The sequence below is a fragment of the Pygocentrus nattereri genome, chromosome 11, assembly GCF_015220715.1.
Source record: "Pygocentrus nattereri isolate fPygNat1 chromosome 11, fPygNat1.pri, whole genome shotgun sequence".
Lineage (NCBI taxonomy): Eukaryota > Metazoa > Chordata > Actinopteri > Characiformes > Serrasalmidae > Pygocentrus > Pygocentrus nattereri.
In genome coordinates, this window is record NC_051221.1 from 6,151,889 (window position 1) to 6,178,622 (window position 26,734).

General features: G+C 39.9%; 1 protein-coding gene and 1 non-coding gene across 2 annotated transcripts in view; one reads left to right on the plus strand and one right to left on the minus strand.

Annotated features, from left to right (window-relative positions):
* LOC108412065 overlaps nt 1–23,894 on the plus strand; it is a 32,442-nt gene extending 8,548 nt beyond the window's left edge. Inside the window, exons 7-14 of the mRNA XM_037542809.1 lie at nt 10,981–11,058; nt 11,144–11,482; nt 12,205–12,246; nt 13,080–13,160; nt 19,674–19,742; nt 20,165–20,506; nt 21,144–21,188; nt 23,104–23,894. Coding sequence (XP_037398706.1) covers nt 10,989–11,058; nt 11,144–11,482; nt 12,205–12,246; nt 13,080–13,160; nt 19,674–19,742; nt 20,165–20,506; nt 21,144–21,188; nt 23,104–23,192 — 1,077 coding nt within the window. The 5' untranslated portion in view covers nt 10,981–10,988 and the 3' untranslated portion in view covers nt 23,193–23,894. The remainder of the gene's footprint in view (nt 1–10,980; nt 11,059–11,143; nt 11,483–12,204; nt 12,247–13,079; nt 13,161–19,673; nt 19,743–20,164; nt 20,507–21,143; nt 21,189–23,103) is intronic.
* Nucleotides 19,347–19,481, minus strand: LOC119264510. Its single transcript, XR_005131081.1, has one exon. It is a non-coding gene; the product is annotated as a U11 spliceosomal RNA (small nuclear RNA).
* Nucleotides 23,895–26,734: the final 2,840 nt, after the last annotated feature.

Below are 26,734 nucleotides of genomic sequence, written 5' to 3' on the forward strand. Positions count from 1 at the left end.
CTTCTGCTAATTGATGACATGCGTGGTGAGATGACAGTAATGTGTACTTCTAATGTATAGTGAACACCTACTTAGATATGAGTGCCTTCTGGTCCTGTGTTTAGTAATATATTATCACAAGTAGACCATAATGTTTAATGTTATAATAGACCGGGAAATATCAATGTTATGTGCATAGGCGGTTTGGAAGCGTGCACAAGAGGGGTCCCCTTTAGAAGTGGGAAATCCCCCTCATGGCCAGAGGATTGGTTGGGTCAAAACAGGTCGTTAAGATACCCCAAAGTTGGAGGTCACTGTTCATTTTTCTTTGTTCAGAGTTATATGTTCATATGTTGTTTAAGCTAGCATGGTAAAATTTACACCGTTACGGAATATGGCTGTGTCTTATGATTTAAAGGTAGTTACTTTGAATGTAAATGGGTTGAATAGCCCTATTAAAAGAGAGAGAGTGCTGAGGGGATTAAAGAGGGAAAAGGCACAAATAATCTTTCTACAGGAAACACATTTATCCCCAGCTGAGCATGAAAAATTGAAAAAAATTGGCTATAAGCAGATATACTATTCGTCTTTTAAAGGTACAAAAATAGAAGAGGGGTAGCAATTATTTTTCAAAACTCTTTAAATTTTGAATTGACTAAAGAGATTAATGACAAAGAGGGTCGATTTGTTTTGTTACAAGGCAGGCTTCAACAAATGCCAATAACTTTGTTCAACATATATGTCCCACCTAATAGCAATAAGGCCTTTTTTCATATCATTCTTGACCTCCTTGCTTCTAAGAGCAAAGCAACATTGATCTGTGGGGGAGACTTTAATTTAGTACTCAGCCATAGATTGGACACTACTAGCATCAAAAGGCTCCAGTCCAGGGAGACCAGAATAATGAACAATATTTTGGTAGAATTAGGACTATTGGATGTATGGCGAGAGCTGCATAATGGGGATAGGGTCTATACATATTATTCAGTTCCACATAAAGTCCATTCAAGACTCGATTGTGAAAGATAGACACAAAGTGTATGATTGCACTATAGGAGACCCAAATCTTTCACATCACTCAGCTGTATATCTTAAAATACAATTGAATACTCTTCCCAAAAGTTCAGTTTGGCGACTGAATACAGGCCTTTTAAATAATCCTACTATTGTTCAACAGATTAGGGATGAAATAAAGCAGTATTGTGAACTCAATGATAATGGAGAGGTAAGCCCTACCATACTGTGGGATGCTGCTAAGGTAGTTCTAAGAAGGAAATTAATTGCAATCACGACAGCTCATAAAAGGATAAAAGAACATGCACTTAAAACCCTTGAAAAAGAACTTGAACAACCGAGGAAGGCACACAAGGACAATGAAGATCCACTGATTTATAAAAATATTGTTGACATTAAAAAGAAGAGAAATTAAGGTTTCTAAGACAAACATACTACGAATCAGGCATGAGAGCCACAAGGGCTTTAGCTAGGAAATTACGAAAACAACAAACTTTAAATATAATTCATAAGGTTAAGTGCCCACAAACAGGAACAGTCTCAAGTAACCTGTTAGATATAGAAGGAGCTTTTTTAAATTACTATAAAAAATTATACACACAACCTCCCTTAAAGGACCCGCAGGAAATTAAGGCTTTCCTTCAGAGGCTGGATCTACCCTCAATTGGAACAAATCAAAATGTACTAATAGGTAAGGAAATTACACAGGAAGAGCTTGATAATGCAATTGGTCAATTAAAAAATAATAAAACTCCGGGAAGTGATGGATATCCAGCGGATCGGTACAAAATGTTTAGAATGGACATCTCATCAGTATTGTTGGCCTCCCTTAATTCAACTCTCAAAGAGGCAGTGACCCCTCCATCATGGAGGGAGGCACTAATCTCACTAATAGCAAAAGATGGCAAAGATAAAGAACTATGCAGCTCCTATAGACCAATTTCTGTCTTAAATGTGGACTATAAAATATTTACATCCATAATTGCGAACCGGATTAAAAATTTAGTATCTGACTTAATCGACCCAGATCAGACAGTCTTTGTACAAGGTCGCCAAACACATCATAATATAAGAAGAACGTTACATATAATTAAATACATTAATAATAGAAAGCTAAATGCAGCCTTACTTAGTTTAGACACAGAGAAAGCGTTTGATCGTGTCAGCTGGCAATTTCTGTTTTTGACATTGGGTTTTTCAGAAAATGTCATCAAGTGTATAAAAGGTCTGTATTCATAACCCTCAGCTAGGATTAAAGTGAATGGGCGGCTGACAGAAAGCTTCCTTTTGGAGAGAGGGTGTCGCCAAGGTTGTCCACTGTCGCCGACAATTTTCTCAATCTTTATAGAGCCGCTAGCTCAGGCAATACGAGAATCTTTAGATATAAGCGGTATCAGCATTGCAGGAGAGGAGCACAAGGTGGCGCTCTTTGCTGATGATGTACTGATATACCTAAAGGACCCAGACACCACTCTCCTAGCTTTATTTGACCTTCTAGATACTTTTGGGTCTTATTCTGGTTATAAATTGAAACTTGACAAAACACAAGTCTTGGCTTTTGGAGATGTGCCAACATCTAATACCAGGCAACTTTTTGGCCTTAAATGGGAAGCACACTCGATCAAATACTTGGGCATAAGGTTAACTAAAGATCTGAATAGTATGTACAATGCAAACTACCCCCTTATAATTACCAAAATTAAAAACGACCTAGCGAGATGGTCACTACTTCCATTAGATCTACGTTCTTGCATTGAAACCATAAACCATGCTACCTAGGTTGCTATATCTCTTCCTAGCTATTCCTCTACAAATTCCTTCCAGTCAGTGGATTGAGTGGGACAGACAATTATCTCGATTGGTGTGGAATGGGAAGAAACCTAGAGTCAGGTTTGCAACACTGCAACTACGTAAAGAAAAAGGAGGATTGGCTCTTCCAAATCTTAAAGAATACCATCAGTCGGCCCAACTTAAATACTTGATTCTCTGGTGTGATACTAATGTAACAGCCAAATGGAAGAACATTGAGCTCTCCACAACACCCTTTCCAATACAGACCTTGATAGGGGACCAGGCCAGACTAATTGACTCGGAAAATTGATCCTATTGTCTTACACACCCTTAAAATTTGGTTCAGATTAGTTAAACGGTTCACATTACAGACTCAGATTAAGCAACTAAGATGGTTAGCATATGACCTTTCATTCCAACCAGGATTACTAGACCACCAATTTAAACTATGGGCACACAAAGGCCTGACAGCTTTTTATACAATGATACATAAGGGAAAAATGCTGTCCTTCCAAGAGCTGAAAGAGAAGTTTAGACTTAATAATCAAGATTTCTTTAGATATTTGCAGCTCCGGGATTACTATTTGAAAGAAATCAAAGGCATAAACACACAGTTGGAAGAGAACCCTATAATCCTTCAAGTGGTCTAGACTTATTCTGTGGGGTCAGAGAAAATAGTCTCAAACCTGTACAATGGAATTATTAACTCGAAAAATGAGTCACCTGACTATGTCAAAAGGGTGTGGGAGAAAGAATTAAATACTATAATGCCCAATCTGGATTGGGGGAATATTTGGAAAACACAATTTTCATCTACTTGTTCAAGGATGTGGCGTGAATTCTGTTGGAAAAACCTAATCTGTTTTTTCTATACCCCTAAAGTCAAATCAATGCACCTAGGTATGTCACAACCATGCTGGAGGCACTGTGGTTGCTCTGATGTAGGACAGTTTCATATTTTTTGCGAATGCTTTAAAATCCATCTCTATTGGAATGAAGTTTGGGGCCATATTACCAAAATCTTTGGAAATTCCTAAAGAGTTTCTAGTGATTTATATGGGGAACCTCCCTGATTGGGTGGTTGGGCAGATAGATACCTGCTGCAGATCTTTCTAGCAGCCAGCAAGAAAGTCATCACTCGAAAATGGCTGGAGATGGACCCCCCTACAATAGACCTGTGGAAGACTATTGTCAATGAGATATACAAGATGGAATCGCTATCCTTTGTCCTGAGATTACACAAATATAAAATTAAAAAGAAATGGGAAAAATGGTTAAGATACATTAATAATTGATTGCGTTTAAATACAAGAATACTATACCAGCCTAAATCTCTTTTATATGTGTGTATACGTATGTATCTATCTTTTTATTTCTTCAGATTACTATATGTATCTAAATTGAACTATATTTGTATAATATGTTGTTATTATGATACATTTCGTATGAAGATTGTAATCATTTGGACCCAGGCAGCTTGTTTTTGTTTTCTTATTTTGTTTTCATTTATTAATTTGCGTTATCATAATTTTCGTTTAGTGTTTGTAATATCCTGTAAAGTCAAGTATTGGAAATCAATAAAAATGTAAGTTAAAAAAAAAAGAGAGAAAGAAATACACGTTCTGCAATTGAGTAAATTCTTTAGCGTTTTAGTGAAATATATGATCATTTTATCTGAGTACAGCCATTTAAATCTGTTTACCATTCATGTACTGGCTGGGTTTTTGAGCTCTGAGTCACAACTAACCACCTGAAATACAGGTTATGTTGCTGTAAAAATGTGTAAACAGGAAGTGTTTTGACTTTGAGAGGGGACTGAGTGAAGTCTAAAACTTGATGCAGATGTAAATTAAGCGATTGCCGTCATTACCTGGAAACTTTCTACTCTATTTTACCACGCAGTGGATCATTTCATCCTGCAAGTGACCAGGCTCGACAGGTAAGTAAGCTAAATTTGCTTAAGAGAGTCTGGGTTCCAGATGCAGCAGGAGGCTCTCTTTCCAGACACATTCCAGATTATTATGACCCATTTCATTTCCGTATATATCGCACTGACCGCTTGTATCCGTGCATCTTCCATGACATGACTTGAGAAGTGGTTTACTGTACATACTTATTTCTTTTTAAATGAAAGCTACTGTTTAATAGGCATTCACCTACTGTAGTGTAAAGATAAAGGAGGGATCAAAAATGAGAAGATCCGTTCATATCCTAGAATGTTTTTGTTTTCTCTTTGGAAGATTTCAAGGGTCAAACTCCAGGGAATTCCAGGAAAACTTGTAACTTTCAGTATGTTCTACTACTTTTTTTGTAGTCTCTGTTTGGTTGGTTGTCTATCATTAGCTAGATTTGCTATGTAAGCCAGTAGCAAAATCATTACACAGATATCATTAATATCTTAAGATGCTATCTTACAAATGACCTAAAACGGCCACTAGTGACCATTTCATAAAACAGTGGAAGCAAACAATGTAGTTAGTTCATGTTAAGCAAGCAAATTCAACAGTCTCACAATTGACTCGTAATTAATTCTCATGAATTAATCTTTATTGGTTTTATTTAAAGCTGTGTATGGTTGTTTTGTTAAAACTGAAAGAACTATCATTACTGAGTGAGGAGAATTAGAAACAGGCTGAAATCTGGTGCGCCTCTTGCCTTGTAAAGCCTATGTTGAGAATTTGTTAGGTAGAGAATTTACTTAGAACACATGATTTAAAATACTAGTTAAAGCAACATTCATAAGTTAGTGTTAAGATTAACAGTTCATGTGTCAGATATGTTAATAGATTAAAAGGAGACTGTAGGTCAGTTTATTTGGGAATATACATAGGAAATGGGCTTAAAATGGACTTCATTACCCACGGGACATTGCGCGTGTTACGTTATACACACAGTGATTCTTGAGGGGCGGCGGCTATATTTTCTGTTGTTAAGGATGCAGACATTTCAGGCCAACCTCCCGCTGTAAATATGTTAAGTCCATCATTTCAGTAAACAGCTGAAATGGAATGACGTCTCACTTCATTATTCCAGTCGCCAACATGATTAGTTAGAACAGCCTACAATAATCATTTAGAGGTCAGATGCCCCCAAAAGGAAATGCTGTAGCCAACTTTACGTAAGTACGCAAGAGGAGAAAAGGCCTGATAGTCTGGTTTGTCTGTCATGTCTGCCCCCCGATCTCTCCGTGTTGGATCTGTGACCCTGGACTGTCTCGACCCTGATTTTGGATTTGCCCTTAATAAATCTCGCTTATCTCCGCATATGCGTCCGCCTCCTCGCTCCCCATTACAACCTAACTGACGAGCAAACTAAAAAAATAAGAAAACTTTGCACTAAGAAGTTTCAGTTGGCTGAAGTCTGGTGTGTAAACTCATGAAAAAGACTGTAGTGAATTTCTTTATCATTTTAAGTTGAGTTAAAACTTAGAACCCTAGAATTTTGGGCATTTTGGGTGAATTACAATTGATTTTATAATGTATTCACATGTGACAGTTACACATGCCATACGTTGTTATTTTAATGAGACCATGGGCTGCCGTTGTTTGACATGGAAATGCCAACAGAAATTTGAGATCTTTATGAATTTGGGAATTTTTTTATTTAAAAATGACCTAGTGCCTGCTAAATTTTGTTATTTTTTTCCTTAAATCTTCATCTTCTTTCTGCTGCTCCCTTTAGGGGTCGCCACAGTGGATCATCTGCCTCCATCTTGCCCTATCCACTGCCTCCTCTACCTTTACACCAACCATCTCCATGTCCACCTTCACTACATCCATAAACCTTCTCTGAGGTCTACCTCTTCTCCTTCTACCTGGCAGCTCCATCTCCAACATTCTTTGACCAATATATCCACTATTCCTCCTCAACACATGTCCAAACCATCTCAACCTGGCCTCTCTGGCTTTATCTCCAAACTGCTCCACCTTCACTGTCCCTCTGATCTGCTCATTTCTAATCTTGTCCAGCCTTGTCACTCCCAACGAAAATCTCAGCATCTTCATCTCCGTCACCTCCAGCTCAGCCTCCTGTCTTTTAGACAGAGCCACAGTCTCCAAACCAAACATAGCAGGACGCACTGCTGTCTTGTAGACCTTCCCTTTCACTCTTGCTGCTATCCTTCTGTCACCCATCAGCCTTGACTTCCATCTCCACCCACTCCATCCTGCCTGCACCCTCTTCTTCACCTCTTCTCTACACTGTCCATTGCTCTGGATGGTTGACCCAAGATATTTGAAGTCATCCACCTTTACGACCTCTACTCCTTGCATCTTCACCTTTCCACCTGCCTCCCTCTCATTCACACACATGTATTCCGTCTTGTCTCTACTGACCTTCATTCCTCTCCTCTCCAGTGCAAACCTCCACCTCTCTAGATTCTCTTCCACCTGCTCTCTACTCTCACCACAGATTACAATGTCATCTGCAAACATCATGGTCCATGGAGCCTCCTGCCTGACCTCATCTGTCAACATTTCCATCACCATTGCAAACAAGAAGGGGCTCAAAGCTGATCCCTGATGTAACCCTACCTTCACCTTGAAACCATTTGTCACTCCAACTGCACACCTCACCACTGTCTCACTATCCTCATACACGTCCTGCACCACCCTAACATACTTTTCAGCTACACCTGACTTCCTCATACAGTACCACAGTTCCTGTCTTGGCACCCTATCATATGCCTTCTCTAGATCCACAAAGACACAATGCAGCTCCTTCTGACCTTCTCTGTACTTCTCTACCAACACTCTCAACGCAAAAATTCCATCTGTGGTGCTCTTTCTGGGCATGAAACCAAACTGCTGCTCACTGATCTGAACCTCTCGCCTTAGCCTTGCTTCAACAACTCTTTCCCATACCTTCATGGTGTGGCTCATCAACTTTATACCTCTGTAGTTACTGCAGCTCTGCACATCACCCTTGTTCTTAAAAATGGGGACCAGTACACTGCTTCTCCACTCATCAGGCATCCTCTCACTCTCCAGGATTTTGTTAAACAACCTGGTTAAAAAGTCCACTGCCTTCTCTCCTAAACATCTCCATACCTCCACAGGTATGTCATCTGGACCAACTGCCTTTCCATTCTTCATCCTTTTTAAAGCTGCCCTCACTTCCACCTTACTAATTCTCTGAACTTCCTGATCCACTATCTCTCCCCTATCTCTATCTCTCATTCTACAGCCAACCACCCTATGCTGCCTTGATACACTTTCCCCTGGCACCACTTTACAATCTCCAATCTCCTTTAGGTGGCATCTCCTGCTAAGGATATAATCCACATGTGTGCACCTCCCTCCACTCTTGTATGTCACCCTGTGTTCTTCCCTCTTCTGAAAATACGTGTTCACCACAGCCATTTCCATTCTCTCTGCAAAATCTACAACCATCTGACCTTCCGCATTTCTGTCTTTCACACCATACATACCCAGCACCTCTTCATCCCCTCTGTTCCCTTCACCAACATGTCCATTGAAGTCTGCACCAATCACCAATCTCTCCTCTCTAGGGACACCATCTACCACTTCATCCATCTCTCCTCTCTAACTGACAACCAACCTGTGGTGCATATGAACTGACCACTTTCAAAATTACACCATCAACCTCCAATTTCAGGCTCATGATCCTGTCTGACACTCTCTTTACATCCAGAACACTTTTCCCAAGCTGTTCCTTTAGGATTATCCCTACTCTGTTTCTCTTCCTCTCTACACCATGATAGAACAGTTTGAATCCACCTCCAATGTTCCTGGCCTTGCTTCCATTCAATCTGGTCTCCTGGACACACAGATTATCTAGCTTCCTTCTCTCCATCATGTCTGCAAGCTCTCTGCCTTTACCAGTCATTGTCCCTATGTTCAGAGTCCCTACTCTAACCTCCACACTCCTGCCTTTCCTTCTCTCTCGCTGCCTTCTAACCTGCCTTCCTCCTCTCCTCTTTGATGGTCTTCTACCTACAGTAGTCCAATTTCCACCGGCACCCTGCTGGTCAACAGCACCGGAGGTGGTCGTTGTTAACCCGGGCCTCGACTGATCCGGTATGGCAATCATATCTGTGATCCGCATGATAGTTTTGGCACAAGTTTTACGCCGGACGCCCTTCCTGACGCAACCCTCACCATTTATCCGGCTTGGGACCGGCACCAGAAGTACACAAAGTACACCCCTAATGGCTGGTTTTAATTATTTTTTTTTTTTGCTTAAATAAATCTTATAAACAAGTCGCACCTCAGATACCTTTTCAGAGAGTGTTAGTCTGGAGTGACTGTGAGCTGAAAGTGCAATAGCTTTGATGATGATTCATTCTGTTGGTTGTTATGAGTAAAAATAAACAATTAGCGTAAGGCTAATTATCAGTTAGTGAGAGCGCCAATATTTCAGTCGCCGACAAGCTGACAAATAAACCACGAACTTCAGCTCCCACATCTTTAATGGCATCCTGGACAACTCATATTTGAAGTTGTCCCTTCAGACAGTTTCTCAAACAGTTAATCAATCTTTGGACATATCGAGCAGCTTTGCTCAGCATTTGGCACTGGAAAAAGTGGGCAGTTCCAACTTTATTAGCATCGCAACCCCAATCACAACCTGTAAGTAGCCGCTGTGTGATTTTATCCACTTTTTGATGGTGGGAGCAGGTCCTCTTAAATTGAAAGTTTTACAGTGAGAACTTTAATTTACTTTGTGTTGTTGTCGAGATTGAAGGCATGTTTAAGCAGTAGCATAAGTATAGTTAATAATTAGCAATGTCTAAGAAATTAGCATGGCTAACTAAACAGTACAACAACCGAACTTATTTACACAGTTGTTCATTTTATTTTCCTGCCTGTGTTTATTTTGACATGTTGCTACTGTGTGAGCAATCACGCTGCCTTGCTGTAAAGCAGGAAAGCTCATCAGATTATTCATGAGCCCCCACAAAAAAGGCAATTTACGGCACTTTTCTATGTTCAAATTCACTACATATAACAGATCCTTGCTTTTCTTACTGTTTGTGGTATAATGCTCATGCAGGGATGGGGGAGCAGCGAAGTCGTGTGCTATGTTTGTAGTTAGCTACAAATATTAGTAGTTAGTAGCTGTAGCCACTACAGTTTTATGAAATATAGCTAGTAGCTCTAGCGTCTACAAATATTTCTCTACAGGCTTCAGACTATCTGTGCAATTTTGCCACAGACTTCAGACAATCTCTGCAAAATTCGAGCAACAGAATGCAGTCGTTCACTGGGCTGGTGGCATCTGAGCCGCAGACAGTTCGAGCAGACGGGCACGCACCCCTTACTAGTAGGCTTAGCTCAGGGTTCACAACCGAAATGTTAAGAAGAGCCGTTTTGTCCTTTCAGCAACAATAAAACCACCTCGGGAGGCACGACATCTTATGTCCGTTTTACCATCTTGGCTGCAACTATATCTCAGTGTGAGCTGATATACAGGCTGAAACATAAACACAAACTCAGACTCACTTTGCTCTGCTTCAACCTTGAGCTCAACTGTAGCCGCTTTTCTCGCACCTCAGGAAACTTCTCCGCGGGTTTCTTGTAAAATGTCTCTCAATGTTTGCCTTTTTATGAGGCTGAAGCCACTTCTCATCCTCCAGCTTCTCATTTGAATGGTCCCGTTCCACCTTAAATATACTGCTGCGCCATTTAAGGTGGAACTGGAAAATTCGAATGAGAAGTGACTTCAGCACTGTGAATGATTCACCACCCAAATAGTACCTGCTCTGTGAGGATCCATGGGGGTCCTGACCACTGACGAACAGGGTATCAGAGAAACAGATGGACTACAGTCTGTAACTGTAGAACTACAGAGTGCAGCTATACAGTAAGTGGAGCTGATAAAGTGGACAGTGAGCAAAGAAGTATGTTATAATAAAGTTATGCCTGATTGGTGAATCTTGCGGTTTTATTTCAACAGTTAACAACACTTTGCACAAAATTAGCTAAAAAGTAGCCACTACTGTTTCTGGAAAAAGTAGCTAAATTGTAGCTGCTACAAATTTTAAGAAAGTAGCTGCAAAGTAGCAAACTACAAATGTTTTAGTAGCTATCCCAACTCAGTGCTTATGAATGATTTTAAAGTATTGAGGACCTACTCAATGACCGCTCAAAAAAATTAAAAACCTTTCATTAACGATTAATGAGAGTCTTATTGCAAAGCGGTATCTTGTCACAGACTTCATGCGTTTGCTTACAGAATCTACAATGATTCCAGCGACGATGATCAAGAACTTCATCTTTTGGAGTTTCCTCCTGTGTTTTTTCACCAGTGCTGGTGAGTGGTCAACCTAAATGTCATCAACCATCACCTAAAAGTTGATAAAATTCATCTGTACTCATCCTTCCCCTGACTTTTCTAGACTGTCCCACATCATCTCTGTCCGTGTCTGCTCGAGTGGGCTCCTCCGCTGTCCTGCCTTGTGACAGGAAAAGCACATCCTGCAATTCACCATCTCCGCAAGAATCACTCATCGGGTGGAATATTTTATCTGAGTTTGTGTTTGAGAGAGACGGCACACGCACAGATCAGGGAGAGCGATATAAAGGCCGTGTGGACATCCCTGAAGATGAGCTGCGCAATGGAAACTGTTCACTGGTGTTGAAGGACGTGAGAAAGTCAGATGAAGGAAACTATCAGAGCCAAATGATCTGCAGAAACCAGTGGTTAGATATTCAGGGAGTCAGGTTGTTAGTAGAAGGTAAGGAATTTAGGTTCTGTGGAACCAGCCAGACATCAGAACTCCATATCACGTATAAGATCTTTCCATAGAGGCTTGTTGGTAAGATTGTAGATCTTGAATGTACCGCTCCAATATAATGAGACTTTTATTTGACTTCCGACTTTTTGTACATTTTTTTATTTGGGCAAAAGGATATACTGTCTGACAGAGGGGCAAGACAAATAGAGCCATATGCAAAAGTTTGGGCACCCCTGGTCAGATTCCATGTTTTGTCGATTTTGTGAATAAGTTAACACATCCTTACTTCTGCACATTTTAATGCACGACTACTGTTTGTTTGCTGATTTAAACACATTGCGGAAAAACATCAAATTTGGCCTGTGCAAATTTACTGTGTTAAACCTTATGTTTCATTTTTTATTAATTTATTTATTGCCAATCTTACTTTAATAATATGTTAAGCTGAGCTCTACTAAGCTCTAGTATGCTGTTAAATCAATGTTTTATACCACTTTTAAAAATTCTTTCTTTTAACAATTTTAAATATATTTATATTTTAAATAATGTATTTAAAAACAGAGCAATGAAAAGTGTCAGCTAAGCTTAAAGGTGCTCCTTGTATCCTTTTCCGAGATGGTATAAAAGGTTCTATTTCCTAACCATCATGTTAAGAAATGCTAAAAACTAATGATAAAATGTAAACATTGAAACTTTTTTGTATTTCTTTTCATGCCCCACAGAATTAGCTGAACAGAATTCCAATGAACCACAAAGTAAATCAAGTAAGTCAATATCTGACCACTTTACATCTTTTCATATATACAGTAATTACGTTTTTCTTATGCTTGTAATGTTCACAGAAAAAAAAGAAAATGAATTGTATTTATAAAGGACTACCACCAATATTTCATTTTTTCTCCATAATTCCATGGAGAATTATGTATTATCCAAAACCACAAGTGAACCTTCATGTGTCTTTAATGTTTTTATGGAATGCTGATGATAGTAAAAAAGTGGAATAACCTGAAAAAGTTTTTTTTTTTTTTTTTTTTATGGGGACTATTTTTGGCCTCACAACACCCTGCATGTATCCCTCCACCATGAAGGGATTTTAGGCTGAAACCTTCTTAAAAACTCACCAGTGTCTCAGTCATCAGGCAGTGAATTCATATAGTGAATTTCATGTAATAACTTTTTTTTTATTTAATTTTTGTGAGGGAGCTTTTAGAGGTGGACGTTTGGTTCCTATCACCACCACTGTGTACAATTCTGACTCTGTTTCTCTAGAACAGAGCATTTCACACCAAACTGCTCTGAATCGCTTAATCATTTAAGTATGCAATTTAAAATAAAAGGTGTAATTCACCTTTATAACAGACATACGGTATAAAGACGAGCTCTGTTCCGAGTTATTGTTATTAATTGACTGTGGTTAATCGTTACAGAACTATTTTTTTGGTATATTGTGAAATGTTTCTACCAAATGTGTAATTCTGCAATGATGGTGTACTTACTCGGACCCTTACACTCTGACATATCTTACAAATTCAGGTATGTTGTATCACAGGAACCAGACCGATTTTTAAATTACACTCTTTTCTCACACTCTCTCCAGGTGATGCAGGAGTGAACCGCCCTTTTCCAGGGATTGTAGCACTTGTCCTCCTGTCAGTCTTAGTCTTCCACCAGTCTTACTGAGTCTGGTGCTCACCACCTGTGGTTGGTCCAGGTAAACTGAAAAGCTAAACAGTCTGGAGCTCCTGGAACAGTGAGCCAACAGGAACAACCCAGGATCACTGACTGATAGTGGATAAAGAGTGCAGCAGAGTGAACTCCACGGTCATTTAGTCTACATTCCCATTGCAATGGGATAGTCATTCAGTCTTCACAAGCCTCTCTCTGTCTCCCTCTCTTTCTCTAGAAAGCACTAGAAAGCTTAGGAAGATTAGGAACCTTCTTAAGATGTTTCGCTCATTTCTCCTCATTCATGCTCTTGTGTTTAGCTCTGCTTCAGCGCCGTAGCAGGCTGGGAGTGTTGGACGGAGAGATGCCTATTAGGTGTTCTCATTACAGTGTCAGGCCATGCTCCGACATCAGCTGTCACGTCAGTCTGATCTACATTTATTACGCCATGGTTTATCAAATATTACATCATTTTTTAAAGCCTTGTTTGAGATTTAATAGAAGAATTTTAGTATCATACAAAGTATTTTTAAACAGTGCTCACTGCTGTATCAGGAACTGCTAAGATCTCACCCAGCAGCTATTTTTTTGTCCGTATTGTTCTCTGAAGGTAGGTATACGAGATGTATGCATTCATGAATACCCTGTTCTCATGGTTTGAACAATGACTGCACTGTATGAGACATTCTGGATTCGAGTATTCGGTTTACAACAAACACTATGGTCATTTTATGACAGTAAGGTATTTACGACAGGATCCAAATCTCCCAGTCTGCTCTGTACGACTTGGGGTGGGAAGGGTTAGGGTTAAAAGCACTGGGCCCAACCAGGTTTTTCAGACTAGGGTAGGTGGCAGACTGGACAGAGCTCTTCAAATAAAACCATCATTTCTGCAAACCCGGGTCTCCTGACTCTCTGTGTGTTGCAAGATCAAAGATTTACATCAGTACAAAGCAGCAGAACACAGAAAAATATTGCTAACTTATTCTTATAATATACTAACAGTAAGGACTGCATGTTGAATGTAAATGTAAAATAAGATTAGAAGACTAAGTATATATTTTTTATTTTTGTTCAATTGGGTTCGCCAAAGCCAAGTATATGGCCTCTGAGCGCCATCTAGTGGTCAGCCTAAAGTACTATATGCATTAAATGTTAAATCATGTAAGTCAGAGTGAGTCTGTTGGTGTGGATGAGGTTTTAGATTGTCCTTGGAGATCATCATCATGATGACTCAAGAGTTGCAGTGACAGGCCTATAGACCGATACACCAGCACTACTGGCTGTTCAGCAGCCTGATGGCCCGGGGGAGAAACTGTCTCAGAACCAGCTTTTTCGTTATTGTAGAGTGCAGAACTTTTACTGGTATGAAGTAATAAAGTGAAATAGGCAGGTTTGGGGTTGCTTTGTGGCGAGAACGGATGCCAGGTTGGAACAAGGCGGTGGGACAAGAAATGGTGGGAATGGCAAACAAAAGGGAAATTTAAGACCAGCATAGCAAAAAGAAGGATCTACTTTAAAAAAGGGAAACTAAAAAGAACAAAAAAACACCCTGAAGAGTGTATTTTCCGTTCAATATCATTTGTTTCTGTTCATTTGTTTTCTTATCTTCTCTTTTATTTGCTGTTCTTTTCTGTTGCCTGCATTGGTGCTCTTTACTAGTTTCTTTCTTTCTTTCTTTTTCTTTCTTTCTTTCTTTCTTTCTTTCTTTCTACCCACCTGTTACCCCTCTACAAATATGTAATGCCGAGCAGCCATTTGTGGGAGTTTTCATGCAGTGTTCTTCAGGTGCAACCAGTCAGCTCCTGGTATGTCACTCCCCCGCAACCCTGATGGAGAAGTGGCTTGGAAAATGGATGGATGGATGGTATGTCACTCCGGCCCCCTAGGCTGACATTATAGCCTGACCCCTTACAGAGGATACGGGGGTTCATGCCAAACCTCTGGAAGAGGCGTTGTTGTGCCTTCTTTAGCACCCATGTGGTGTGTTCGCTCCATGTCAGTTCCTCTGAGATGTGAACACTGAGGAACTTGAAGCTGCTTGACCCTCTCTACCTTGGCTCTGTTGATGGTGATGGGGGTGTGCACTCTCTCTTGCTTCCCGTAGTCCACTATGAACACCTCCTCTTTGTCATTGGAGATCAGGCCTTCAATTGTGGTGTCATCTACAAATTTGATGATGACATTGGAGCTGTGTCTGGCTGAGCAGTCGTGGGTGTACAGGGAGTACAAGAGAGGGCTGGGCACACAGTTCTGAGGAGCTGTTAAGGGTCAGTGAAGAGGAGGTGATGTTGCCCATCTTTACCACCTGGTAAAGAGTACAACCAGAGAACTGTTCAGACCCAGATCCCAAAGATTAATGTTAAGCCTTGAGGGCACGATGGTGTTGAATGATGAGCTGCAGTCCACAAACGGCACAAACAGCTTTCTCACATACGTGTTCTTCTTGTCCAGGTGGGAGAGGGCGGTGTGTAGAGTCTCACAATCAGTGGATCTGTTCTGCCTGTAGAACACAGACGTGCCACAAAGTATTTCCTGCTTTTGTCCTGCAGCTGAAACATGAACTACTTAGACCGACTTGACAGTTTTGATGGGAAATAAATGAAGGTGGTCTCTGACTTTACTGGACACGTTTCGCTGTTTTAAAACTGATATTAAAAAACATTTCAACAGGTTTGTGTGTACATCCGTATGTAATGTGGTCTGGTGTCCAGCGCTCCCGGTTTCTGAGGGTCGGATGCTCTAGATGTTCATCTCCAGGATGAGCTCAAATCTCGGCCACAGCATCTCCAGCACGGCCTCCCAGTACCTACGAACACAGAGATCCACATCTGCATATCAGAGCTGTTGGAACAAAATCTCACATCTCTGTGAGCAGCTGGAGTTTTCAAACAGAATGAAATATGAGGTTTCCATCTGACAGACTGATTAATCTGAGAAACTCAGATAAACCTGAGATGACCCTCAGACACTCAGAACAGAGCGATGTGTAATTAACACCTAGCGGTGAAAGAGGTGAGCCATCAACCAGAAGGTTGTGGGCTCAAATCCCATGACTGACCAGGCATACTTGGCTGTGCCCTTGGGAAAGGCACTTAACACCCCATTTCCCCAGGTGGCACTGTGCTGCATCAGGATTGGGCATAATCAAACAGCAAAATGACAAATTTCCTATAAAGTACATAATGTTCTACAACTGATTTCACAAAACTGAACCCAACAGTGCTGTCCTTTCATCTCTGCCTACAAACTTACATTTGGAGTTTCTGCTTGGGCAGATTAGAGGCATCACTGAGCTTTAATTTAATGTGTCCAAGTATTTAAAGTATTTAAAATCGTGTGTAATGTAGCATCTGACTGACCTGATTGTTGCTGTCATATTTCACGTATGGATATAATACTTAAGTGGGCTATTTGGTATCACATGATACATTTAGAAAGCTTAACAGTTTGGAATCACTACTTATTGTAAATAGAAATTATATTATAACGTACATATTTCTCAGACGTCTGAGAAAACAATCTGTGAAGCCATTTATGTGGGTAATGTTTATCTGTTCCATTTGTGATTGTGATCTGATGTGCGTTAGTTTAACCTTTTCCTAAATCTGCCCTGGATGAAGTCCAGAATTTATATATAATCCAAAAATCCTAGTTTATCTACATTTATGGCATTTGGCAGACGCTCTTACCCAGAGCGATTTACAATCTCATCATTTTACACAGGTAGGCGAAGGTGGTGTTAGGAGTCTTGCACAAGGACTCTTATTGGTATAGTGTAGGGTGTTTACCCAGGTGGGGATTGAACCCCAGTCTACAGTGTAGAAGGCAAAGGTGTTACCCACTACACTAACCAACCACTAACCAACCATATCTAATCAGTGCTTCATTGCAAATGAAATCAGGTGATCTGTCAATTGAACTGAACTAAATCCATGGATCAGGAACCAGACCTGTGATCTTCTAACTACATTCATCAGCGTTACACTGACAAGTAATAAGTAGCAATCCAAACAGGTAGCTTAGTAAACATGTAGCATTAGATATGAGTGGCTGGAATGGCGTGCCTTCATCAATCAAGACAGTCGATCTATCCTAATGTCAGCTTTATTAGTGTTTCTGTGCTCTGACCGACAGAGTATGGTATATTATAAGAACACTAGCCTCACTGTTCAGACTGAATGAGTTTATTTTGAGGTGTTTCTGCAGTGATTTTATAGCTGTCGAGCATTTTAGTGTACGAACTGTTGCGCTGAGCTGCACATTTCAGCAGAGAAGAGGGTGTGAGGTTTTTGGAAAAAAGTGAAAAATGCTTCTAAGCGATTGTAAAGAACTGTAAACTGACGTTAGCACATGGTTGAGGTTTATCCTGAACTGTTATTCTGCCCCGGCTTCTGTTAAGAAGCCTCTGTCATCTTGTTCTCTTATCTAAGGCCGGGATATGATTATGAACTTTGGGACCGTTCACAAAAGAGTTGGGACGTTTTGGCGGCCTTCGTTTTATACCTAAAACGTGCTCCGGCAGCCAGATCACAGTGTAAGATGAATGGCATGCAAACACATTTTTGTTCTGTGCTACAAGCAAAAAAATAAATAAATAAATATACCTGCAGTTCATTTGATCCCACCCCACTGAAGTGTAACCGCTGAGCGGAAGGTATTTGTCGTCACGCCTTGAAGGCGGGCCATTGGGCACTTGTTAAGGAAGAGCCAGAGCAGGTAAGAGGAGTTTCATATCTGCTGAGGTATATATGAGTGTATAAATGTATATAACCAGTCCAGTTATACAGCAAAAACAGAGCTCGTGTATTTTAACCACCCGCAGTCTTTATCGCTTTAGAAGACCTGCGTTTGGCCCGTTTGGTGGCGTGTAGCGACACACCGAAGCCGCCGAAGCACAAAAACAGCTAAACACAGCGGCTACAGCCGCAGGTCAAAATCTCAGACACATTTACTTGCTTCGGGGAGGCCAGCTGAGCGAGGATGGGCTGCTTATTGTCTGTTTTAGACTGTCATGAAACTGGCACGTGTTCCCATGCGGGTGGCCATTTTCAGTGACGGTGGCCATCGACCCAAAAATGACCTCATCAGATCACGTTAACCCTTTAAATCCTGTCTGCACGGCTGCAACTCACTGCTGGCATCTTTTTATAGTACATGGACATCCGCACAGAGGCTAACAGACCAGCATGTCAAATGTGCAAACAGATAGAGAGCCAGTGACGTGGAAGGTGGAGGTACTGAGGGGGCTGCAGAACCCCCCCCCCCCCCCCCCCATTTCTGGGTTAAAGTGATATTATAGAAGCAATAAAATCGATCACATCGGCCAGATCGCTTCCCTTGCCAACTGTTGGCTGCTCTGTCTTTTGGTTTGGTGACATGAGCATGATAAAGTTTCATAATGCTGTTCATGTGCCAGTCCAGTCCATACAGTTCATATATGGAAACTGAAGCATAACAACGCCCTGTTTAGAATTCTTTGTTCCAGTGCTCAGATTTTGAACAGCGTAAAATGTTTCAGAAACGTTAAAAAACAGAGCTTTCCTTGCTTTTACGGAGTGAAGAGTTTGATGTAGCCTGTAAACACTGGTACAGCTTCATGACATTTACATTTATGGCATTTGGCTGACGCTCTTATCCAGAGCGACTTACAATTTGCTCATTTTACACAAGTAGGCGAAGGTGGTGTTAGGAGTCTTGCCCAAGGACTCTTATTGGTATAGTGTAGGGTGTTTACCCAGGTGGGGGATTGAACCCCAGTCTACAGCGTAGGAGGCAGAGGTGTTACCCACTACACTGACCAACCACATTTTACTTCTATGAAGTAAAATCAAAGGAATGTACAAATAAACAGTAAACACTGTGCATCTACACATGGGATTTGACCAAGGGGACCAAAACCTTTGCATATGACCATGTTAGAGTAATGAAGTTAAGTGATACTTTTTTTATCCCACAAACGGAGAAATTCCACCTCCACATTTAACCCATCCATGAAGTGAAACATCACATACACACTAGTGAATACTCACACACTAGGGGGCAGTGAGCACACTTGCCCGGAGCGCAGGGCAGCCCTATCCACGGCGCCCGGGGAGCAATTGGGGGGTTAGGTGTCTTGCTCAAGGACACCTCAGTCATGGACTCTCAGCACTGGGGATCGAACCGGCAACCTCCAGCCCACGACTGCCCCAAACATTGGGGCGCCAAGACAGGCGGTCATTAGCAGCCCCGGCTTATAAAAATTGTGCATCCGAAATCTCTTGATAGCGATTCTGCAGCAGGATCAGAGAGACCCTCTCCTGCTGTGTCAGTCACAACAGATGCCCTTTTTCACTCGAGTTTTTTCGATAAAAATTTTAATTAAATACTTTTTATTATTATCTGTAGAGTCTGATATGGTGGGAGCAAAGAAATTAATAAAATATGCACTGCAGATGGAGTCCAGGACACTAAACTAGGAGGGACACCAAACTAGGGGCTGAATCTACAAAGGTCTTCTTATGTTGTTTGTTTTTCTTCATAGATTCTACAAAAATGATGATCAAGAAGATCTTCCTTCAGCTTTCCCTCATCTGGGCCATCATCCCTACCGGTCAGTAGGCAGCTAGATGACTTAAATGTAAAGATTTCTGAATGTTGCTTGGCTTGGATGCACGTTTCTAGAGAGTGAGACGTGTGATTGGTACAGAACCTTTACATGAAGCGGAGGTCTAAACTTTAAAAAGGTTCTTCACAGTTACATCTCCTCTACAGAACTGACCATATACTGAAAGGTTCTTTATGACGTTGCTTCAAAGGACTCTTTTTGTACCTGTATTTTTAAGGGTGTACATTAGTCTTAAGTCTTCTAGCTTGAGCTCTTACAGCACCAATCATTACCTAAACATTGCTTAATACAGACTTAATCTATTGTTCCCCCCACCCGACAGCCCCCAGCCCATTCCTCCAGACGATGACTTGACTCTATAATCGACTGTCTATAAAGTGCTAAAATGCCTTCATTTTCTCCTCTAGTCTCTGCAAAGCCTCAGATCAACATATCTGCTAAAGTGGGTTCCTTGGTGCTTCTGCCGTGTGATTTTTCCAGCAAACTGTCATCCATCCAAAAGCCACACATCGAGTGGAGCATCTCTTCTGAGACAGTGTTTGAGCGAGGGGGTAATGAGTCCTTTCAGGGTTACAGCTATGAAGACCGTGTGGATGTTCCTGAAGATAAGCTGAGTCATGGAAATGGTTCCCTGGTGTTGAAGGATGTCAGACATGCAGATGAAAGAATTTATAAATGCAAACTTAAGATGAAAACAGGCCGCCAAAATAAATGGGTTTTCATTCAGGCTGTCAGCCTCTCAGTTGAAGGTAAGGATGTTATGCTCAGAGGAACAGATATCAGAAGCAGTGTTTATGTTGGGCTGTACTGTTATGGACTGTCTTGTACAGAAAACTGCCCTCCATATAAATAAGCAGTGGTCACACTCTTTACTCTTTATTGTCTCTTTTGATCACATGTTGGGGCTGAATGTCCACACATTTACTGAATGGCTGTGGTCTAATTGCTTCTGAAATTTGATCTGGATCACTTCTTGCCTGGTATTTACAGCCCCGGAAATGTTGACCTAATTTATTGTCACTGGATATTAGCGGATCAGTGATTTTCCTTTCTGTCTGCTGTTTCTTCATCATCATTCTGAACCTGGTAAAGTCACATTAGTGGCGTCATGTAAAGTCAATTTAGCGCAGATGTTTCAGAAAAAAACTGTTTTTGATACATAAAAATAAATAAAAACAGAATTCACTGCTATGAAAATCATGTAAACCCTATATTTCATCGAAAATAACACAAATACAACAACTGAGAAACTGAGAAATTTGACTGTTTTGATAAATGTATGCCCAGTTTTAACTGGATGCCACCTGAATAACAGGCTACACAAACAGCAGTAAGTGTGTGGAGTGTGAACAGTACAGTAATGTCACATTTATTTTCTTTGTTCAGAATTTTCAGCTCCCCCAGAACCAACTAAGGAGAGTCTCCATTTGAGTAAGTAAACGTTTGTCTTACTTATATACAAAATACAGTACTGTGTGAAAGTCTTAGGCACCCAAGACACATTTTCAAAATCTATTTATTTGTGTATGTTGTTGAGAAATTATTGGTACTTTTTATTGTTTTGATGTTTATTTGAATTATGAATATGACTATTCTAATGTATATTGTGATAAACTCACTGCTTAACATCTCGCTGCTGTTGGAACAAAGCCTCATATCTCCATTTTTGTCGTTTTTCAGTTTTTCACAGTGTTTGAAAATACCTGTTGTCCTTTGCATTGTGTGTAAATTTCACAATGAATGGACTAAAGAAAATTACCCAAAATGACTTGGAAAAACGTCTGGTTCCATTGACTTACATTAAAAGTAAATCAGGTTTTTTTCCTTTTCCTGTAAAGTTACCATTTTGGTGCTATGAGTTTTTGTTCCGACAGCAGCGATATATGTGTGTGTGTGTGTGTGTGTGTGTGTGTGTTTGTGTGTGTGTGTGTGTGTGTGTTTGTGTGTGTGTATATATATATTAGTCTTTCAGCAGCTTAGCTCTGCTCTGACGTTACGAGGAGTGTTTCAGCTGTGAGTGCTATTTGAATGAGCCACAATACAGGACAGATAATCAGAGCAGAGCTCGGTGACATTCTGGTTAATCTGAGGATTTTGTAAACTGGCTGACTCGTTGGCCGTCAGGTGACCTTGTGCAACCATTTAAAATAAGAAATAAAAAGGATAATGTGACTTTATTTTGACACAATTATAATTATTCAGCTATTAAATCGCAGAGCACCAGTGACACATAGAAGTTATGAACTGCCTGATAAACACAATTAATAATAAATGAATGCTTCTCATGCCTTGAGATGCTTCCTCTCTGATGTGCCTCGACCTAAAGAGGCAGTTTAATAGAGCTGAAAAAACTGTGTTAAAATGTAACATAAGAGTCCTTATAACACCAGTGTCAAATGGATTCTTTAAATAAAATACATATTTTTAAATGTTGTATAACAATAATGACATAAAAAGTAAACATGAATCTGTTTTATGCAAATTTGTAAGTTAAACCTCTTAAAAATGTTGAAAATTGGTTGATTGATTAATTGATTGATAGTGTAGTGGGTAACATCTCTGCCTTCTATGCTGTAAACTGGGGTTCAATCCCCTCCTGGGTAAATACCCTATACTATACTAATAAGAGTCCTTGGGCAAGACTCCCAACACCACCTTCACCTACCTGTGTAAAATGATCAAATTGTAAGACGCTCTGGGTAAGAACATCTGCCAAGTGTAAAAATTGGTTTTGTGGCGAGATGTTTTACAGATCCAGAGCGACTATGAAACAGGATAAAAGAGAAAAATCAGAGAATCATTAGAGAAAAGTGATCTTAGGTCAACTGTGTAAATGGTCTTACCGACTTCTGGACCGATATCTTTTTAAGCCCTGCAAACTTGTGACATGGTTTTCCCTCCAAATGGAGAACAGCCTGATCTTTGTTGGCTTTGCCTTTAAGAGCCCTATTTAACAGCTGTATATTTAGTTTATGTGACCCACTGAAGTGTCTAATGTCACAGTTGGTGCTAGATTTCAGTCACTGAAATGGTCTAAATGGTGGCATTGTGCCTTCAGACCCAATAAGCTGTGAGTCTTATACTGACAAATTCCCTTAATACCATCTTAGTACCATGTGGTTAATCATTACAGAGCAATAACTGTGCTTCGTAGATCAGTTAGACTTTGTAGTTGTGACTCTCACACTGTAGCACTACCAGGAGGCTCACATCTCCTGATTTAAAGGATTTTTCAGTCTTAATTGATCCTTATCACTGGATAAGAGCATCTACCAAATGCTATATATGTATTTAATACATAATCAGGCTGATGGTTCAATTATACTCTTCTTCACATCCTCTACAGGGAATGCTGGGGTGAACTGTCCTTCTCCATGGATTCTAGCACTTTGTCTCCTCTCATACTTCCTCTTCCATAGAACCTTTGGATGTTGAGGTGCATCTTTAAGGAGCAACACTACTGTGAACTGAAGGGATAAGATGTCTAGAGCTCCTGGAAGACTGAAGACTTTTTTGGCAGATGTTGACAAAATGGACAACATCTACGGGGCAATACTCAAGAGCAGCTTTAGCCACCTGCTAATTCTCCCAGGTTGCCATGGGAGCTCCTCTGCCAGCTACTATTAGCTCCTCAATGCTTCTGTCCAGGGTGTTACCTCATGACTTGTCTCTCAGAGTGGACAGTAGGACAAAATTTTCCTGACAAATATGAAGTCACTTATCATACATGGGACTCTTTGCTCATATTTTAGCTAAATGGTTTTATTTATTTATTTATTTTTTTAAAACACTTTAATGTTTAATGTTGTAGTTTACATCATATAGTCAAAGGTCTAATTTTCAGTTGCAGTCCCTGGTCAGGTTGATGATATGAAGTTTAAACAATGCACCTTAATTAGGCAAAAAAAGACCATTAAGGACTTTAAAATTTATACTATGTTTGAGAATTTAACAGGATTTACCCATCTTAAGAAAACAAACTTACAGTGATGATGTTGATTTGACTTTTTATCTGACTTTTAAGGCTTGTTTACACACTATCTCAGTCACCTCAAGAACAGTCTTGTATCCAGCTTGTTTGATGATAAGTAATATGACAAAAGATCATGACATTCATAAACAATTTTGCTGCTTGGATTTGTCAATCTCTAAATCCAAAAGTAGTAAAATTAAATTTGACCATATTTCCAATATATTTCACATGCTTTTTAAAAGGCGGCCATGAATCCAGATATTCAAACTTACATACAACCTCAATGTTCTTTCTTCTGTGCCATCTGGGTAGATCTGACAAGTAAGAGCAAGAGGACAGATGTTTTTTGGAAGGTCAATTAACATAAAAACTAAATAACGAAGGTCCTAAAATTGACCCTTGTGGAACTCCAACCTCATAATCTGAGAACTTAGATGTTCTATATAGCCACACACATTGTTTTCTATTCTCTAAATTAGACTCAATTCATGATAATATATTAATAGTAACAACTTTTCAAATAAAATTTTAGGATTCACTGAATTAAATTGTTCCTTTAAAACAAGAAAAATGCACTAACCCTATCAAAATTTAAAAAACGAAGCAGAAATAACCGAGTAACTGTTGTCAAAATATGAAATCAGCTGTTCTGCTGTCTTCTACTTCTTCACAGTGGTAGTGCACCAACTGTTAGCCACTTTGTGGGTGTGCTGCTTAAATACATCCAGGTTCTGTCCAGGCAGAGTGCCAGGATAGTGTATTGATCTGATGAAACACGGGTGATAAAAGGCCCTATATTCTTCTTTAATGATAAACTAATGCAACCTCAGTTTGCAGTTTGAATGCAGATCTAGGACACCATGGCACTTTTTAATGAAAACCTTTACAACCTCTTGTTCCACTTCTTAAGCTGCTTTTCCCACAACCCCTCATGCACAACTGCCATCTGTCTGCACAGAAATAAATTAAAGGCAAAACAAAAATCAACTTATTGTGCATGATCAGCCCTGCCCAGAGGACTGGAATTCATATTGCCCAAGAGAAAATGACAAGGCCCAGTGGACAAGGGCTTCTCAAAGCCAGTATTGAAGTGGCTGTTAGAATGTGAGTTGTGTATTTTGTGTGTCTGTGAATGTGAGTTGTGAGCTACATAACAAAATGTTTTATATTTGTTTTTTTTAATGAATTTATGTGGTATTAAGCATAATATAGCACTGATATATCTATATATGTATGAAGGCATACAAATAATTTAGATTTAAAAAAATGATGGAAAAAATGAATTTGGAATATAACCCTTCACACAAACATAAGCATGTATAGTGACCCCTGGTGAAAATCTACTTTGCTTTCTTTTCTAATTTTATTGTTTTTTTATTACAAATGATATTATCAGCAGAACACGTGAATTATGAACACTTGAATGAACATTGAATTATAAGCTGCATTTGTATTGTATTGCACTGTGTATTGTAGTTTACTGTATAGTATTTTATTGTATTTTATTGAATGGCACAGAGTTTTGTGTTCAACCCTGCTCCTTTTCTCTCTGCATCAACAGTGACTTTTTGTTTCTAGCAGTATCTGAGCTCAGGACCGTCTTTCTCGCTAACCTACTGGTAACTAGGAAAGATACTTTCTCTGGATAAGAGCGTCTGCTAAATACTGTAAATGTAAATGTAAACACTGAGTGAAAGTAGAATCTTTAGTATATTTACATGAATTTCAGAATTTAGCATTTAAGTGGCACCTTTTTGATTTAACCACACTAGAGCTGCATGGACTCCTCAAGTTTGTGTAAAAGCCTCTGATGAGCAGATCCACCTGAGAACATAGGTTTCAGTAGAAGAGGCAAGATTAAAAGTCTGACCTTTTTGGCCTTAACATGGTCAATTTCATAAAAGTTTGTCAATTGAAAGAGTTGCTTTTTTATTCTAAAAAAAACTTTTATTTCCAGGTTTAAATGAAACACATCCCAGATTTTCAATGTGGTCTCAGACTTTTGGACAACACCATGTATAATAATACATATATACAACCTTACTTTAATTATTATATATATATTTTGCTGAAGATAGTTACACTGATGATAATATTATTATATTGTTATTATTACAGTCATTATTATCAATAATAAGGCTGGGTGTGCTCGGAGGCAGTGAGTGAGGCAAGCCACCAGGGAGGACAGGATGCTGCAGAGAGCCAGGCCCAGCTTTTAAACATGGAGCAGTGTTTAGCTTCTATGCTGCTCTTAAAGGAAGAGCCCTGACACTGGACACTTTAAATCCAGGCTCAAAACATTCCTGTTTGAGCAGCTTTCAGCTCAGTTTAAACACTGTTAGCATTTCTAGACCCTTATCCTCTTTAACAGAACTTTTTATTTTATCTGAATCTAACTTTTAGTATTCAATTTGATGATTTAATTGTCATAATTTAATTTCTAATTAGATTTTTATTTAATCATTTTTTTCTCTTTTAAATTTATTGTTTTAATTATGTTTTTAATGTTGCTTTTAATTAGGTTTTTGACTCTGAATTTGCTCTTTGTGAAGCAGTTTGAATGACAGCAGTGTTTGAAAGCTGCTATATAAATAAACTTGCCTTGCCTTGTTGTGCCTTGTATACCTCATCCCTAATAATGCAGGGGAGGGGAATCAGGACCCCTGTAGAGCTCGCTTTTTACTGCCCTCCAGACATTCTACCAGACCAGCAGGCTCAGAGTACGCCTGGCTGCTCCAAGATCACAAAGACACAACATGTGCATATGCTAGGAAGCAACTGATGAGGTCCAGCATGCGACAGAAAAGGAACTATGACCTACAGCAGCAGGGGAGCCCATGTGGGTTTACAGCCCAAAGAAAAAAAGTGTAGGTGCCCTAAATCAGACAGCCACTGGGTAGGACTGTCTGGGTCCTAGGAAAGTTAGGAGAAAAGAGTACAGAGTGCAGCTCCCACCCCACAGGTGCAAAGTGGCACTATAACAGGCTGGCCCCATACAGGGGCT